The sequence below is a fragment of the Heptranchias perlo genome, chromosome 1, assembly GCF_035084215.1.
Source record: "Heptranchias perlo isolate sHepPer1 chromosome 1, sHepPer1.hap1, whole genome shotgun sequence".
NCBI lineage: Eukaryota > Metazoa > Chordata > Chondrichthyes > Hexanchiformes > Hexanchidae > Heptranchias > Heptranchias perlo.
In genome coordinates, this window is record NC_090325.1 from 49976922 (window position 1) to 49996133 (window position 19212).

Below are 19212 nucleotides of genomic sequence, written 5' to 3' on the forward strand. Positions count from 1 at the left end.
AAGCGACTGTGGCTGCAGTGTGTACCGTCTACAGGATGCACTGCAGCAACTCGCCAAGGCTTCTTCGACAGCACCTCCCAAACCCGCAACCTTTACCACCTAGAAGGACAAGGGCAGCAGGCGCATGGGAACAACACCACCTGCACGTTCCCCTCCAAGTCACACACCATCCCGACTTGGAAATATACCGCCGTTCCTTCATCGTCGCTGAGTCAAAATCCTACCTAACAGCACTGTGGGAGAATTTTCAGCACACGGACTGCAGCGGTTCAAGAAGGCGGCTCACCACCATCTTCTCGAGGGCAATTAGGGATGGGCAATAAATGCTGACCTTGCCAGCGATGCCCACATCCCACGAACGAATAAAATAGAAACAGATTCCATGCTTTCAGCAGAGTTCACTGGGGGGCCTCACTTGCAAACTCTATTTGCTACTGACTGTCTAATTGAAATGCAGGAGAATTTATAACTGGGCAGGGACAGATGTGCAGCGTAATGAAGAATTATAGGTTTACCATCAATCTAAAGAAAACAGGAGATATATAAACTTACATTTGACAATACCTAACTGAATGTTGTAACAGACTTCACCTGTCTGGGAAACAGCCACCACAACCACATTCCAAGATGCTTTACAGGCTTGATGGCTGCTGAGCTGTAGTAGAAGAGTTAGGAGAGATAAATAAAAGTCTGGTTCAAAATATATGTTTTCAGCAGGCTTTTAGAGGCAGAGAGAGAAGAAGTAAAGTACAGGGGTTTAGGAAGAGTTCCAATGAGAGCACTGGACTCATTTATCAAGAAGTGCTTTATCGCATCAAAAAGACCAGTAGCTCCTTTGTCAGACATGAGGCTAGCATGATGTCACATTATAAGCTAAACTCAAAGTCTATCACATAAATGTGATTTAACGCTGTTCTCTGATCATGAAACATGGTCGCACTACTGCTGTCACCCCAAAGAGGTCACCTCACTTCAATGAGTTTCACTCGCCTTAATTCAGATCCATCATGCACATCAAAGAGTGCTGAGATTACAGAAAGTCGACCAGAAAATCTACTTTTCTTTCAGAATTTGATGTTAACATTAATATCTAAACCGAATAAATAGCCTTCTGCAAATGGCAACTAAATTTAAAAGCAGAAGTAGCTAATTGCTGGCAGAAATCTCTCTTTCCTCTGTGTTCAGTCCTGTCTCAATCTCTGTCCTGTGTGATACTGCAATATAGTTTTACTCACCTGTTCTGCGTTTTGCTTTACGATTCACAGTGGAGATCTTCAGAGAGTGTGTGAGCTCGGCGCATGTACCTGAGAAAGACGCTATAATGAACAGGATGCACAATATATTTATGTTTTTTTAAAAGTAGCATTGCCATGGATATTTATTAATTGTAGACACTTTTATCTAATGCGGGTTCCCCCCCACCTCCAGCGGAAAGGCTGCCAAATATGGAAGATGCACATGGTGAAGGGTTCAGACGGACTTGGTATTCAGATCACAGGAGGCCGGGGATCCAAACGTTCACCCCATGGCATCATTGTTACGTATGTTGAAGAAGGAGGAGCAGCTCAAAGGTAAGCAGTAGTATGTGGACAATAGCTAATATCTCACAGTCACCATGTTTCACAGAATGAAAACTATCCTGTTACTTGTTAGGTTACCAATTCAGAAACATGCATGAAATAGTTGCAACTTAAGAGAAATAGAAAAGATTGGTTATACATTTTTATTACAGCTCCAGTTTTGTTAAATCATTTTGACGAGATTCTATTTCAGAAATGAACGGAATTTGTTCAGCAATTGATAGTGCAAGATTGAAAGAAAGAACAAACTTGCATTTATATAGCACCTTTTACAACCTCAGGACATCCCAAAGCGTTTTACAGCCAAAGAAGCACTTTTGAAGTGTAGTCACTGTTGTAATGTAGGAAACGCGGCAGCCAATTTGCGCACAGCAAGGTCCCACATAGAGCAATGAGATAAATGACCAGATAATCTGTTTTAGTGATGTTAGTTGAGGGATAAATGTTGCCCAGGATACCGAGGAAAACTCCCCAGCTCTTCTTTGAATAGTGCCTTTGGATCTTTTATATCCACCTATTTGACATCTCATCCAAAATACAGCACCTCTGATAGTTCAGAACTCCCTCAGTACTGCACTGAAGTGTCAGCCTAGATTATGCTGGAATTTTGTTCAGTACCTTTCCACCTTGAGGTTTGCAGACAACTATGGTTTTGACTTAATGTTTTTTTCTCAGCTCCTGGAGCTAAACAGAAGATTACTCGATTGGCTTGTAATTGTTAAAAACAATCCACGGAAGCCAAACTGCTCTTCAATTCAAAGAGGAAATTAATTAACAAGCTTGCATTGACCTCTGTGACATGCTTGTCCTTTTCTTGGCTATAACACGAGCAGCAACATGAAAGTTATGACTGACAGTGCAAGTAACCAGCTTTTGAGACTCAAAACTCCAATTACTCCGGTGGAACAGCAGCACATCCAGAGGAAATATTTTTTGGAGCCAGACAATAAATAATATTCGGTCCAGAGCATTGGCATTTTTACTACTGTAGCCAAGAGTGTGGATCTAACTGTGCACCACACTCCTCTCAGTTTACACTAATCCTCATTTTTCTTAATGTCTCCTCGTGTTGTTGCTGGCACCCCCATTATCTATGGTTACCAACTGTTTCTAGTTTGGTACCAAGCACTAAATTCTGGTTCATATCCAACTATGTGGGTTGTGTGTCCTGATAGCCTGAATAATGATAGCAACAATACAAAGTGTATGTTTTGCCAATGTAGGGGCTGACAGTGGAATACACATCAATTAGAAAAGGGACATAATCTTCATCGGTCTTACACCATGGTCAATCTGGAAGGCATGTGGCGTTTAGAGGATATTTAATTATTTATCATATTTTTAAAAATAAATCTCAATTCTATTTCGTTTTAATAGCCACAAAATGGGTATAATATATCTGGATTTTCCAGTGGAATTGCTAATATAGCGTTTCTACCAACAATGATCTGCCACTGTCTATATTTCGAAAGATTGGTTACTTTGAAATACATAAGAAATAAGATCCAGACTGAGAGAAAGTCATTCAGCCCATCAAGCCTGCTCCATCCACAGTAAGTTACCCTTTGAAAGTCCCAATCTTAAATGCAAGTTGCCCAAGCAGACAGCAGTTCATTTCTGGATTTTCAGTCATTTTTATCTCACTGAGCACTTACAGAAAGTAAGAGGATGCAATGGAGGTGAGCCTTAGCAAGTGAAAGAGCTGTATTACAATTATAGTTGTATGGAGCAATTTAACCTGCCTGAAGATCATGATGTAAGTATAGGAATCCAGCAGATTTGCAGACTTAATGGGGAGTGTTCACTTCTTTGGGGCAGGGCTCTAGTAAGTGGGACCACCCACCGCTTCATATCTATCCCAGCCTCAACCCATTTTCCTGGGCCAGGAATCACTACATATGCAGGGTGGGCTCCTGGTGGGATTCCCACCATCAGGACTTGGAAATATATCGCCGTTCCTTCATCGTCACTGGGTCAAAATCCTGGAGCTCCCTACCTAAAAGCACTGTGGGAGAACCTTCACCACACGGACTGCAGCAGTTCAAGAAGGCGGCTCACCACCACCTTCTCAAGGGCAATTATGGATGGGCAATAAATGCTGGCCTCGCCAGCGACGCCCACATCACATGAACGAATAAAAAAAAAGGAGGCAGCCCACTAGTGCAAGTGAGAATACTTTGGAGATGCTGCAGCACCAGAAGAGGTGGTGAGAGACCATAAATGGGCAGAAATGTCCCCAAAAATCAGAAGGAAGACTCCCACAGAAGGCTTTGTCTGAAATGGAAGCCTTCAGCAGGTAAGTGTCTAGAAGGAGAGGAGACTGCTACAAAGTCCTCTCCCTCCATTGCAGGAACTCTTGGCCTTTACCACTGCTTCTTGGGGTCCACCGCCACTTTCCACACGCTGGCCCCTGGAAGCGGTGGTAACTAGAGCGGAAAGGAGGAAAATCCACCTGGAACCTGGGCTCTGCGGCCCCTCCTGCCATTTGCATGCGACATGCGGAAGGAGCAGCCAGCACTGGTTCCGGTTGGGGCAGTAGGCCTCACCGGCCAAATGTTCTGACATTTTGTGCTGGGAGATCACGGAGGGAAATCCTCCCACCCCCCCATATATTTCTTAGCTTGGATGAAACCACAGTGCGGCGAGAACCTGCATTATTTGGGCTGTAAGTGGTTTCACTCTATAGTAAAAAGCTTAGGTAGGGAATGGTGTATTGATGTCGATCACAAGGCACATAAGAGATCTGACAGACACATAACAACAATGAAGCAGTATATCCCCTCCCCATTCAACTATCAAATGGATGCATACCCACATTCCAGCTTCACTAGAGTACTAAAGAAAGGAAAGATGCATATTCACCACGAGACAGTGCACAGCCTTGCACTGAACTACCAGTGGGACAGAAACTCCATCCAAATTAAATTACCAGAGATTGAGCAACTGCACCAGCAACATAAGGCAACACAGCCTCCCCCGCCCCCCCACCCCCCACCACCATTCGACTACTAGGGACCAGATAAACTCTTAAATTACAAACAAATTTGCAAAACTAAATTATCTTTGACACTCTTGCTGCAGCAATAGATGGCATCCAGTCACATGACAACCGTGAGGAGAACTTGTGGAGAGATAGGTGTGATGCTGTAATTTCAACATTGCCCCTGCCATTTTATTTAAAGCAATAAGCTCCAAAAAGATAAAGCTGAAGTATTTGAATTGCCAAGACCTGAGTATTTAGTGAATGAAACTAAAACACCCAAATTTGGGTGGCTCTGGATTTTGAATTCAGTTCAATGTTCATTATTATGGACAGCACACAAGCTGCTGGTGCAGGTCTGATATGGATAGTTATAAGTCAGAGCCAAAGTACAAAAATTCACAAGGTTGGTCATTACTTGAAGTTATTGTTCATTAGGATTACATGTTAAACACACAGTTTTAAGTGTTTCCAAAATAGCTGTAGGAAACCGTGGCTCACAGAAAAGTATCTCTGAAGCTGTGCTGATACCCAGACATGAGCATGTTTCATCCATCAACTTTAATGGACGGAATATCCTTCAGACCAACTAACCTCCACATCCATGTTCCCGATAATCGCTTCTGGTGTATGAAGCTCCGCATCAGGAGAGCAAATTCATAAAATCTATCCTCATATTTCTTCTTCTATGGGAATTGAAATATTCCATATCAAACCACATAATTCCAAACATTGTGTCGTTTCTTAGCTGAGGGGATTAAAGGGTTAAACAAAAGGCTGTTTCCCTTTGTGTCACTACATCCTTAAAATTCAGATTTTGGAGGGCTTAACGTTCATCTCAAACCCAACTGTGAGATTACCTGAACACATGCTGCCAATACTACAGCTAAACGACAAGAAGTACCAAATCAGGAGCCTAAATTATAAAGCATGGAATTTTCACTCACTTTTAGCAACTTAGGCCCAGAACTACCTTGGAGCTGTCAGTAAAGCAATGTGAAGAGATGGATTTTGGTTTAAAAAAAGTGGTAGTTATAGTCTGATTGGAAGTAGGCTTGGTGATGTGAAAAAGCAGAGTAATTTAGGGGTACAGGTTCACAGAATGAGAGAAAGGCCAATGTAGTACCCATTTTTAAAAAAGGAGACAAAGTTAATCTGGCTTTCATTCTCTTTGAAGTAAAAATATATTTGGAAGATCATGCAATGGCAGATTTATTCAACAAATTCTTCACATTAGCCTTCGCTTACTTGAGGTATAGCTGGACTGTGTTCTGGCTGGTGTTCTGGTGCCCTGATGGCAACGTGTATGTAGACAATGAAGCCCTGGACGTGAGGGAAATCAATCTCATACAGGGGACATCTCCTGTTTCTCCCAGTCTGCAGTACACAACACATTAAGCAGGTCATAAATGCCCTGTTCACCAGGGTTAACCAGTGCATCACCTTTCCCATTGATTTCAACAGTCAACGAGAGAACTGGTGGGAAATTTGCAGCAGAGGCTGGCTTCCCTCGTGTCCAGGGCTTCATTGACTACACAGACGTTGCCATCAGGGCATCAGAACACCAGCCAGCAGCCTCCGGCACCGTAAAGGTAAGGTTGTTAAAAAATACATGCCTGCATGTGAAGCCAGGAGCAGCAGGAGTGCTCCTCTCAGCTCCACAGCAGTCCTGAAGACCATTGCCGGCTCCCGCTCGGCCCCCTCCCGATGGCTTCCCTTCTTCCCAATCGCCTCTCTCCCCCCTCCATCCCCATAGGACCTACCTGAGGGCTGCTGCCCATGAGCTGCCTGGGGACACTCAGCAGGAGTCCGTCCGCAGCTTGCCGGTCTCATTTAAATGAGGCCCGTGGCCCAATATCGGGTGTGCTTCGGGCTTACATGTTCCCACGTTCCATGTGCCCAATTTGCGCCGGCAAACTAGCACCAGCGAATTTCTAGGTCTGTATTTTTTATTGATTTTCTCATTTTTGTAATGCAGAAGTCTGAAACCTGCAACACTATCTTGTATCTGATTTTTTTTGGACATTGCGCACAATTAGTACCACAAATTCTAAGATGGCTGCTGCAGTTTGGAGGGTTTCATGTCCTTTTTTTTATTTCTAAATGTTTTGAAAAAAAGAACTTGCATTTATGTAGCAGCTTTCACAACCTCAGGATGTCCCAAAGTGCTTCACAGCCGGTGAATTGCTTTTGAAGTGAAGTCACTGTTGTAATGTGGGGATGACATGCATGCTATCTGCTTTTTTAAAGACACAGTCCAGTCCTCTCACTTGCCTGATAGTTTTGCACCTTTCTTCTACTAGGGATGGAAGACTGAAATCTGGCGATGAACTGCTAATGATTAATGGACAGTCACTGGTTGGACTCTCACACCAAGAGGCAGTTTCCCTACTTCGGTCAGCAGCGGGACTTGTACAGCTAGTTGTTGCAAGCAGGGTAGGTGCTTCATTTTGGATGGAAGTTTTTTTTTCGTTTTCTCCCCTTTTCTCTGGCAAGCACAGTGGCAGATTTCCCTCTTATTGAATTTGGCAATAAAGGAGCACCTGGGTGCAGTGTGTAGTGGGAAATCGGGCAGGAGGATTATGTGCCTGAGTAAATAGATGGACATAAAATTCAAAGAATGGAAAACTGGGCAGGTTCCGTTACTGGTGTGTGATCCTCCCTGCCTAATTTTCCTCTATGTGTTGTGCCTTGTTAGAGAAAGTCCTTTAGGAGAGTCAATATGACTAAGCACCTGATCCATTGTAAACCACTCTCTCCTGAACTCCAGGGGTAGCTCTCTATGACTGGCTTTTAACAAAAGGGTGAAGTTAAATCCCTGGGCCCTGAATTTCTGCGGGAGTTGTCCCGATCTCCTGCCATAACTTAGGTAAGAGATTACTGGAAACCCTGGAGAAAAGGTGTAAACAGCCATTTAAGCTGTTTCATTGTCTCCCTTATTTCTTTATTGAAATAGCAACACTCCCACTTGACTCCAGTCCCAGCTCCTGCTGCTGATTTTAAATCTTTTCCCCTTGTATTTATTCTCGAAATTGGTTCCAATTTTAAGTCAGCAGCAGGAATCTGGACTGAAATTGGACGTCAGAAGGGACAAATCTGACATCAGCAGATTTGCACATATGCTGCTATGTATGTTTGAATTTGGTGGGCCTAGCAGATTGAATTAAAGGTACGGCAGGAGATCATGACAATCCCTGCAGACATTCAGGGCCTGGTGGTAGTACGGATTTACCAGTTAATTCAATTCAAGATCTAGATTTCCTGGCTAATTATCCCCGTGAGATCATAGTTCTACAAAGGAATCTGTCTTTGGATTCCTGCTATTTTTTAAACAGCTAACTGTTTTTGTAACATTTTCGAAGAATCAGTTGAAAAGAACAGCTGACACAGAGGGACCCCACTGGAAAACCTTGAGACATGTAATGAAATCGATAAAAATTGTGCCCCAGATTATTTATAGATTTTTGATCAAGTTTTTATTGTATATTGTTCTAGTCTAGCACTGTCCATATTATTTCAAAATCAAGTTTATAGAACTTGAAAAACCAGATAAATATTAAATCTGATTTTTTTTCTCAATGCATTGATTTGAAACTTGGAAATTTAAATGAAGGGCCGAGATGTACACTGCAAGGTACCACCAAGGTTGAAAAGAATAGGAGAGAAGAGAAGGTAACTCGAGAAATAATGGGTATGTGTTGCAAGTTTTTGTTTTTGAAACTTGTAGATTGTAGAAGAAAGGAAACGCCAAGGAAGATAAGGAGCTTCACATTTTTGGTGTGCTGGAATGGAATGGGATAGAGCAGGAGGAGACAGTGAGGAAGCAGAAGAGAGGAAGAGTGTGTAGGGTGATGTATTCGGAATTTAGGAAGAATGAGTCAAGAAAGTTCCGAGCGACAATGATCATAGTCATATCAGTAAAATAGAGAAAGACAAGAAAGGTTATAATAGTGAAAGAGAGGGGCCGATTTTAACTTGTTGAAATCGGTGATAATGGGGCAATAACGGCCTTAAAATGATGTCGTAGACTTACCACACCATTACCTCGACACTCAGCCTTCTACCATGTTTACAGAGGCGTACAGCTGGCTGACCGAACACCTTCCTGTTTTAGACGGTAGGCCTCACTTAATATACAAATCAGGCTCCTTTGCCATTCTAAGACAGAGTAGGGAATCAAGCCAATTTGCCAGTTCTCAGCCAGGCTACTGCACAGGATGTAACATTGGTTAAAAAAGCTGACAACATGAGTCTTGTCCCAGGAATGTGCACTTTATACAGGTTGAGGTTCCATAATCTATGGAGGAGATATTGGCTTGATTCCCTACTCTCAAGGCTGGGAGTGGTGCATAGGAGATTGGTTATCAAATTAGGGAAAGTAAAATAAACTGGACAAAAAAAATTGGAATTTTGAAATATTTCATAATAATGGAAAGGTGACTTTTGCAGTATTGTGGAGGTGCGCTAACACCATCACTATCACAATCAGCCATTTTTATTTTTCCTTTTCCCCTGCTTTCTCCTACTTACAGGAGGAATCTGAGATCCATTTCCAGAAATTCCCCTCAACGAGTTTACCTGATTTGGTGACTAACTTCGCGGTTGCTGATAGCTCCCCTTCTCCTACGGAAAATAAAGAAAATGTAGAACCAGACAGTGAAGACATTGCAGCTGACTGCCATGTGCACCATGGTCAAGAAAGTGTAAGTGCTGATGTTATAAATGTATGCGCTGTCTTACTTAAAACATTTCAGTCTGTTATACCACAAGCAGGTAGACGTTCCTCTATGCGCTATGTTTAATGAGTTGGTTAATGAATTCGAGTGAAATTCCTCAGTTCGGTATTTTAACGAAGTTGTTCTACAGTCTAAATTAACCATGGATCAATGACTCTATTAATATAGTGAACAGCCACTGGGGTTTGACTGGATCAGGGGAATATCAGCTGTCTCGCCTAGGTGATGAAGTGGTTTCCAGAATCCTAAGCTGGATAGTTCACTGTCTTCACACACTGAGAGTTAAAAGCAGAGCAAGGCCATGGCGGAGAGCGGAGGGGAAGGCCTGACACCAACCCTGGAATGGCCTGGCAGAGGAGAGAAAGAAACATTGTGGATGTTGGAGATCCACAGCGTCTGAATATTCAGGTTAACAGTTTAGGTGTAGACCCTTAATGATCCCAGACCCTGCTGGTAAAGGCCCTACCTGAAATCTTAACCTATCTTTCCCAGTCTTGAACAACTGTTGTGCACTTTCCAGATTTTTTTTCTCCCTTAGTAAAAAGGTTTGGTTTATCCCAAACTTTACCCTCCCCCACCCCCCAATTAATCTCCTAAAAATTTCCTCCCTGCCCCCCCCCCCCCCAGCAAGATAATTCTGGCACAAAGTCAGAATATCTAGACAGCCTTACATCCTACATCATACATGGAAGATCAGCTTCCTTCTCTGTGCTTCCCAGGAGCCCTGTGAAGTTAGATGAGGAATGGTGAGTCCCCAGGATGGTTGGCAGGAAGCAGTTAAAGTCAGCATTGCTAGAGTTGGGGAGGTGTTTAACTCAAGATATAGTGAACAGCTACAGTTTGGTATAAAGTGATGACTGGGGTTTGACTGGATCAGGGGAATATCAACAGTGTCGCCTACACAATGAAGGGTCTTTAAGGGTGGATCATTGCCTTTGTGGTGCACTGGAAGGGGATTGTTGATAACTTGTGGTCCTATTCGGACCTAGTTGGGTGGCTGGTTGAGGTGAGTTTTATTAGTTTCTGCTAGGCCAGAGTCATGGGCAAATAGACTGGACTCATATTTCTGAACAAAAAATGTCATTGGGTGTTGTGAAATTAATCTGTTACTAGGATATTATGATTGCTTATTGGTGCATGTTGAGTGTCAGTGTCATCAGTGCAAATGGACAAAATGAATCCATGCATAAATTGTTTTTCTTCCAATTACTGTAATATTTTTCATTACATTCCTTAATTCCAGACGCTGGCTGCCTTACTGGCCTCCTGTTGCATTGGAGGATATCATTTACAGCCAGCTTTAAGCTTGCTTATGACATTTAAAAGCCATTGTAGCGAAATAATAGCTGAGTGGACCGTGGTCTTGTCTGTGGATGCAGTTTATTATGCCAAGACATGAAAATTTACGTGTGCAAGTGAAGGGGTTGACATACCATCTTTTGCATTAGATTTACTGCTCTGTGCCTATCACTAATCCTGACTGGCAAAATAAAGTAGTGAAAATCACTCATGGTCTATAATCTTCTATTTTGTAAATGTAGATATTAGCAAAACTGACGACGGGGCCGCATCCATGTTGCAAATATGCTTGAAATTTGGTCAGATGGAGGTTTTATTTATGCATTGGTGTAGTTCCAATTAATGTTGTATTAAAGATTAAGGAATGCAGTTCCACAGTTCCATATGTAATAAGTCAAATGAATTCCCAGCAATAGCATGTGTGCTAATTACCCTGTGACTGATGAAATAATTTGAAATTACCCAATGTTAAATGTAGTACTACAGTGTTCTATTAATTACACTGCATTGTTGATCAGTCGCAAACACAGGTTGTACACAATTATTCCAATTCATGGAATCTGATAGGAATATTCTATAACTGTGCAGCGAACAATAATATCTTCCCCAGAATGAAAAGGTTTCAGTCATCAGGACACTAAAGCTTATCAGTCACTGGAATCTGTAGAAGTGAAGGAAAATCATTTGAGTGTGTTTTGATTCATGTTTTTAGATAAAATCTATTATATAAACATCACAGTAGAGTAAAAATAATTTTGTAGAGAATAACTCAGAATAACTCTCTTGTGAATTTAAAGACTGTGGCCCCGATATTTACGGGGAGGTGGAGAGGGTGCAGTGTCAGTGGCCAGGAAACCTGGAAATACCAGGGAGGCGGATGTCCTGCTGAATTTAACAGCAGGACCTCATTAGAATTTTTTTACTCCGTTTCCCGACCAGCGGCTGGCCAGAATGAGAGGTTAGCCGGCTGCCAAGCGGGATTGTCTGCTGTAGAAGGCAGCAGCCGGGGTCTGCTGGGAACAGTCCCCAGAAATCAAGAAGATCAGGGGTCGGAGGAGGGGCCGGGGGGCTCGGAGCACAGCAGCAAGGAGGGAGGGAGAGATCGCGGTGGTGCAGGGGGGGGGGGGGGCGGACATCGCTGGGGGGAGATATTAAGGCAAGGAGACAACGTTGGAGGAGACATCACTGTGGGGGGAGACATTGTTGGGGGGAGACATTGCGGAGGAAGATATTGCTGGTGGGATACATTGCAGGGGGGTATCGCGAGTGGGAGACATCACTGGTGGGAGACATTTTGGGGGGAGATATCACTAGTGGGAGATATCGCTGGTGGGAGATATTGAGGGGGGAGGTATCGCCGGAAGGGGATATCGCGAGTGGGGAAGACATTGCGGGTGGGGGGGAAGATATCGCCGGGGGAGACATCTTTTCAACTTAACAAGCAATCTTATATATTTTTGGACACAGAGGACCCTGTATTTTTTTTGCACTGATACCACCCCTCCTCTCCTGAAGGTGGTGATTCTCGCTCAGTTATGGTTGCCCAAGTCTTGGCTACCTCTGGTACTTCATCCAAACAGCCATCCTTCATGTGTGAGCCTATACAGTAAGTATTGACGGGACATCACAGCCTAAACTCATTCCTGGGAACACTGACTTGAATTTCTCATCCTTAGCCCAGGGACACAGGCCAATTGTATTACCGTCATTCATGTAATGAAAACATAGGCCACATTTGGTTTAGAACAGTTCAAATTTATTGTCCAAACAACTCTCACAGCACTTGACTGGTTCCTGCAGGTTTCCTTTATTATGACCTCAGGCAGAAATTCCCTTTCCTGATGCCTTTGGCCTGTTATTGAAGTCATTGATCAGACTGTGCTACTGCTGCATACAAAAAATGGAATGGATCAGTATATTCCTCCCGTTCTAAGAAAAAATAAACTTTATCTAGAGCAAAAACCTCTAGAAATGCCAATGTTTATCTCGCGAAAAGCAGCAATATTACTTCACACTGCCTAAACAGCAACATTTTTGGCATAGTCGTAAAGGAATTTTAAAAATCATCCATAGGATGTAATGTAGAACTCAGAGGATTTGCATCTCATCGATCAGGTGATATGGTGGTTTTCTATTGTATATTATAGTGTAGCAGTTCTTCTGATAGAGTCATGGCCATAAACTATCCAAGTGATGATTCATCCTCATTTTTCTAGAATTGCTAGAACTATATAGAACATTGGTTAGGCCACAGCTTGAGTACTGCATACAGTTTTGGTCACCACATTACAGGAAAGATGTGATTGCACTAGAGAGGGTACAGAGGAGATTTACGAGGATGTTGCCAGGACTGGAGAATTTTGGCTATGAGAAAAGATTGGATAGGCTGGGGTTGTTTTCTTTAGAACAAAGGACACTGAGGGGAGATTTAATTGAGGTGTATAAAATTATGACGGGACTGGATAGAGTGGATAGGGAGGACCTATTTCCTTTAACAGAGGGGTCAGTGACCAGGGGGTATAGATTTAAAGTAATTGGTAGAAGGATTAGAGGGGAGCTGAGGAGAATTTTTTTCAGGGTGGTGGGGGTCTGGAACTCACTGCCTGAAAGGGTGGTAGAGACAGAAACCCTCAACTCATTTAAAAAGTACTTGGATGAGCACTTGAAGGGTTCGTAACCTACGGGGCTACAGACCAAGTGCTGGAGAGTGGGATTAAGCTGGATAGCTCTTTCTCGGCCGGCCCACCGTCACGATGGGCTGAACGGCCTCCTTCTGTGCTGTAACTTTCTATGATTCTATGATTTTTTTTTGGAAGCAGATGGAAGTTGTCCCTGCTTTTTGAGGTGTTAAGGTGTGATGAAGTTCCTTGTGGCTACTTATCACTGTTGCTCAGCAGTAACCATGGAATCTTTGAAACTGTTGGTCAGGCAAGAAATGAAGGTGATGGTTTGTCTGCTGGTTGCTGGCAAAACGAATCTAGGCAACCCTTATCAACTTTAGATGAACTACCTCAGGATTGTTGGTCAGCATATGTTTTCATTGTCACCTTTGTCTTGCCTGATTGATGAAAAGCAGTGTCAGAGATTTGTATTGGGCAAATTGGGAGCCTGATTCAGAGTTTCCTATCAAGCATAGCTCTGCAGATGATTGACCAATGGATTGATAAGGATGTTGCTTTTTAATTGTGTAGGAACTTATTAAGGTCCTGTCTCCATGAATTTCCTTCAATAGAAACAATTGAGATGATTTTCCATAGAATTTCATGAAACATTCAGGCACTTTATTTGGATATAGGCCAATGTGGGGTGATCCCAATGTAATGTGTAAACCTGATAAAGTCATTGGACCGAAGTCTGCTGAAAAAATAACGGCGTGTGAATGACGCATGCTGTGATTAATGTGCAAACCGGCCAGCAACTTGTGGCAAGGAAGAGATACCCCTTGAATTGCAAATCGCCACAAATTGCTGGATGATTTGTGCCGCTCTGTTATTAGCATTGAGAAAATAACATCTCGCATTTAACCTCCTGGTGATTTTCATGAAATTGCTGCATTTGTACATTAATTGACTATTAAATTAGCCACAGAAAGTTAAGTCTAGTAATTAACAGCATAAGTACCCTTCTAACAATATGATAATTATTAATGACTGACAATCAACCTCTCTGGCCCAGAAAGTGAACAATTAAAAATGTGGAGTCTCATTCCTTCAGGTAGTGAATTGTTGTTGGAAATTTCTTACTTTTCCTTCCTGTCTCTTATTTTCTCTCTCTTTTAATCCAATCTTTCTTTCCCTCTCTTTATTTCTCTTTCTGTGCTTGATTTAGCATCTAATTCATCCACTAATTCACCCATCTTCTTAGTCCTTCCTCATTTATTTCTCAATCCTTAAAACTCATTGGTTAAGGAGATACCCTGTTGCTTGCCCTGTTCACCAAGGTCCCAGATGCCCCATTGCCCTTGCTGCCCCGTTATCAACTCGCTCTTCCAGCAACGTACAGGGCAAGAAATTTTGAGCTGAAGGGTGCAGGAAAAAGATGCCCTGTTCCAGCAAATTCTGGCCCATTATCTTTCAAGAGTGGATGGTGAGGCAAGCAGGCCGTCATTCATCTTTAGAAACGGGTTGAGCTGCCTGTGCAGGTGTCGGCAGCTCGCCTAAATAATGATAGAGGCCCGAGGGACAATTTTGGGCCGGCCTTGGGGCTCCCGTTTGGAGCACTTGCTGTTAGTGTGCCACTAATTATGAACCAGAAAACGGGCCATAACCAACTGCTGCCCACAATGTTTACTACAGGTTACCTGAGAATTCATCAATTATACCCAGGAGATAATCTCCATAAGTGAAAGGACCATAGAGTAAAGTTGTACTTTTTAAGTTTGGTCATGTAACTAGACAGCTGCAAAAGTTGACATTTGTTGTCATGCCAACCATTATTGTATGAGGACAACACATTTGACTGTAGGCGCAGCTAGTGCCTGATGAGCAGCAGGCCCGATTATTTTTTTATTAATTCTCGGGATGTGGGCATTGCTGGCAAGGCTGGCATTTACCTATCAGTAGTTGTCCTCAGAAGGTGATGGTGGGCTTTCTTCTGTTTGCTACAATTGAGTGGCTTGCTAGGCAACTTCAGAGGACAGTTAAGAGTCAACCATATTGTTGTGGGACTGGAGTCATATGGGCCAGACTGGGTTAGGACAGCAGATTTCCTTCCCTAAAGGATGCAGGGAGTAAGGCAGGGGGTGGGGGAGAAACCATAACAATGCATCAAAATCATTGGAAGCAGATATAATAATGGAATTATATATAAATATGAGTGGTAATTTATATATTCATGTGCCTTGCACATTAGAATAAAATGTCTCTGATTTTGGTCATTTGATAGGAGTAGGTGGGGAGAAACTGTTTCTACTGGCAGGAGGGTCGATAACCAGTTAATTAGCAAAAGAACCAGGGGGGAAATAAAGACAATTTTTTTTACGCAGCAAGTTGTTATGATCTGGAATGCACTGCCTAAAAGGGTGGTGGAAGCAGATTCAATAGTAACTTTCAAAAGGGAATTGGATATATACATGAAAAGGAAAAATCTGCAGGGCTGTGGAGAAGGAACAGGGGAATGGGATTAATTGGATAGGTCTTTCAAAGAGCCAGCACAGGCATGATGAGCTGAATGGCCTCCTTCTATGCTCTAAGATTCTATGATTCTATAATTTAAGGCCTGTGTCCCTGATTTTCAAGTTTGCAGATTGAGACGTTTGCTAATGCCTGGAAAAAAAGATGGGAGATGATATATGCGCCATTTGTTTTTGAAGTGATTCATATAGAGTAATATGAAAATGAAATATCTTGTTCCAAATACCTACTCTTTTATTTTGCAGCTGGTGCTTTACGTACGTGGTAGCTTGGCTCAGTGGCAGCACTCTTGCTTGTGAGTCAGAAGGTCATGGGGTTAAATGTATATATACCAATTGCATGTAACATTCGTGCTGCCTGGTGATTTCTATGATTGCTGCGTGCAGCCAGGCCTAGCTGCGCTGTTGGCTCACCAGCAGGGGGCCCAGATATCGCGATAGGCTAGCATCATTTAAAGGCAACCTACACCTCTTAAAGGGAAGGTGCACTGTGACTGCAGAAAGTGGTGGAAGTCAATGGTGAACTAGGCTGCTCAAAGTTTGCAGGACTCATATTTTCAAAATATAAGAAACGGAGTCTGACGGAGATCAGAAATCGCACACGAAAAACACAAATGTATGTCCCGTCCTTAATGTTTACAAACTGTTGAGTTCCTTAAAAACATTGAATAAAGGATGCTCAGAACTACACCCCCAATCACCCACCTACCAACAAATTCAATCAGTACTCAACTCTTCCAATCAAATGCTTCATCTCACCCTCACACAATAACACTGTTGCAAGCTGCTTAGCCACAACTCACAGGTCACACACACTATTCACCATGACAGCCACATCACCCAAACATCTTGCAGGACACTCATTGACACACGTCCCGCTTTCTTGCAGGAGAAGGTGGCGCATAACAGGAGGCAGCAAGTGGCAGTGGCTCCATGGAATGTGAACCTGCTGTCCTCTCTCAGGATGACAGCATTCCTGTCCCACCCCTGTCACTCTGCCAATGCCCTTGCTGTTGCCTGTCAGCCAGCCAGCCCACTCCCTGTAGAGTATTGAAACTTTATAATAGGAACATAGGAAGATAGGAACAGGAGTAGGCCATTTAGCCCTTCGAGCCTGTTCCGCCATTCAGTGAGATCATGGCTGATCTGTGACCTAACTCCATATACCCGCGATAGCCCCATATCCCTTAACACTTTGGTTAACAAAAATTTATCAATCTCAGATTTAAAATGAACAATTGAGCTAGCATCGACTGCCGTTCGCAGAAGAGAGTTCCAAACTTCTACCACCCTTTGTGTGTAGAAGTGTTTCCTAACTTCACTCCTGAAAGTCCTGGCTCGAATTTTTAGACTATGTCCCCTCATCCTAGTATTCAAGCATGGGAGACCTCCAAAAACAGGTACAAATGCATCAGCAGCCAGAATAACTAATCTAGCAACTAACCTGTAACTCCTGCATGATCCCTTTAAATAGCATTGGTGGGGGTTCCCCCATGCCGTTTAAGGCCTGTTCAGCTGTGCGAGATTAAGACAGTGCGTTGGTTGGAGCATTGAGTTCCAAAATCGCATCTGTCCCTTTAAATCAGCATTGCACACTGATCTACCGCAAAATCTCCCTGCTTTACATGCTGCTGGCGTTCGTTAAATATGTGTGTGCGCAAAGGCCTTTACCAATATTGCATCCTGCGCACGTCATGCCGGAAGTGTGCGTGCGTATCGCCGACGCCTTTTTGGATCCTTAGGAGTCCGTGTAGCGCCGACACAACAGGCGCTAGGCGTCCCAATTTAGACCCCCGTGTGTTCAATCCCCATTCCTGGAAGTTGAGCCCACAATCCAGGCTGACGCTTCAGTGCAGCACTGGGGGAGTGCTGCATTATCAGAGGTGCCATCTTCAGTTGGATATAAAAGATCCCATGGCATTCTTTGTAGAAGAATAGAGGCATTCTTCCAGTGCCTTGGCCAACATTTATCCCTCAGTCTGTAACTCCAGACAAACTGGATGACTACGCTTCAAAAGTGATTTATTGGCACTTTGGGACATCTTGAGGGTGTGCAGGGTTCTATATAAATGCAAGCTCTTTTTTAATGTTATTCCTATTACGTGTTTCAATGTAAGGTCTTCACAATTACTAATGTACTAACGCACTCCTTTCGGTCTAGTTGCTGACGTTAGTGAACCCTTCCCCTTCACATTACAACACGAGCGAAACATGACACAAAACCCCAGTTCAAAAAGGAAGACATTTTAACATCATTAACATATGAGAGTGACTGCTTAAGATTAAAATGTATAATAATTGAAATAGTATATAGAGCAAAAGTTTTTAGCCAGGTGTTTTGAAAAGAAAAATATTTTTTGTTCCAAATCAAAGCCTGCCTGCTTGTCTTTGTAAACTGGTGCTTTGTGTAGTAATGTTTTACGCAGTGTATTTTATGAGGTACTTTATAACTAATTATATATTAACTGAATCATAATCCTTTATGATCCACTCAAAAGACAGTGGGCCAGATTTTGCTGTAGCAGGACATCTAACGGCGTTTGCCTTTAGTTAGACTTGCCCCTGCACCCTTCAGCTCAAAACTTTTTGCCCACAAAGTTACTGAAAGTGGGAGCTGATAACAGCGCAGCGAGGGAAACAGGGCATCTGGGACCTGAGTGAACAGAGGAACCAACAGGGGATCTCCTTAACCCATGAGATTCAAGGATTGGGAAATAAACACAGCAAGGACTGAGAAGGGGGGTGAATTCAATGTCAAATCAGATACAGAAAGAAATAAAGAGAGGGAAAGAAAGATTGGATTAAGAGAGAGAGAGAAAAGAGACAGAGAGGAAAAGTAAGAAAAAGAATGTAAAATTTTAAATTTGACATTTTTAAAACCTCCCTGAAAAATTCAAAACCTAAAGGAATGAGACCCCACATTTGTAATAGTTAATTTTCGGTGCCAGGGAGGTTGATTGGCAGTCATTAACACTTATCACGTCGTTAATAGGGTACTTATGCTTATAATGACTAGTCTTAACTTTCTGTGGTGAGTTTATTGGGCAAATACAGCAAGTTCCTAAAGAAATCGGGTAGGTTAAGGGCGAGATGTCGTTTTGTGAAGCTAATGGCGGAGTGGCGCAACTCGGACAGCAACTTTTGCATATTCACATTTAACAGCGCATCTGCTCCTCGCCTAAAGTTACCCGACCATTTACCCATAAATAACAGTGAGCCATTATCCTTGCCGTTATTTTGACCACAAATTCTGGCCCAATACTTCTTATTTTGAAAAATAGCACTACAGTTGTATTACTGATTACAGCACTACTGATGTATTATTTGTGACTATGTTTAGTATTGACAGTATGGTAGAAGACGTTTAGAACTAAAACTTGCTTAAAATTTTCTACAACTTCTCATCTGAAGGCACTGCCTCATGCTGGAGCTTGGTAGCAGCCCTCCAGTGTCTCACTGAAATGGCGATTCTTTACCTGTGAGTCT

At 42.8% G+C, this 19212-nt stretch overlaps 1 protein-coding gene across 5 annotated transcripts in view; it reads left to right on the top strand.

Annotated features, from left to right (window-relative positions):
- pdzd2 (PDZ domain containing 2) overlaps positions 1-19212 on the top strand; it is a 365301-nt gene that overhangs the window by 204875 nt on the left and 141214 nt on the right. For all 5 annotated transcript variants that reach the window (XM_067984873.1, XM_067984884.1, XM_067984901.1 and 2 more), the window contains 3 exons: positions 1429-1571; positions 6864-6996; positions 9093-9263. In XM_067984873.1, coding sequence (XP_067840974.1) covers positions 1429-1571; positions 6864-6996; positions 9093-9263 — 447 coding nt within the window. The remainder of the gene's footprint in view (positions 1-1428; positions 1572-6863; positions 6997-9092; positions 9264-19212) is intronic.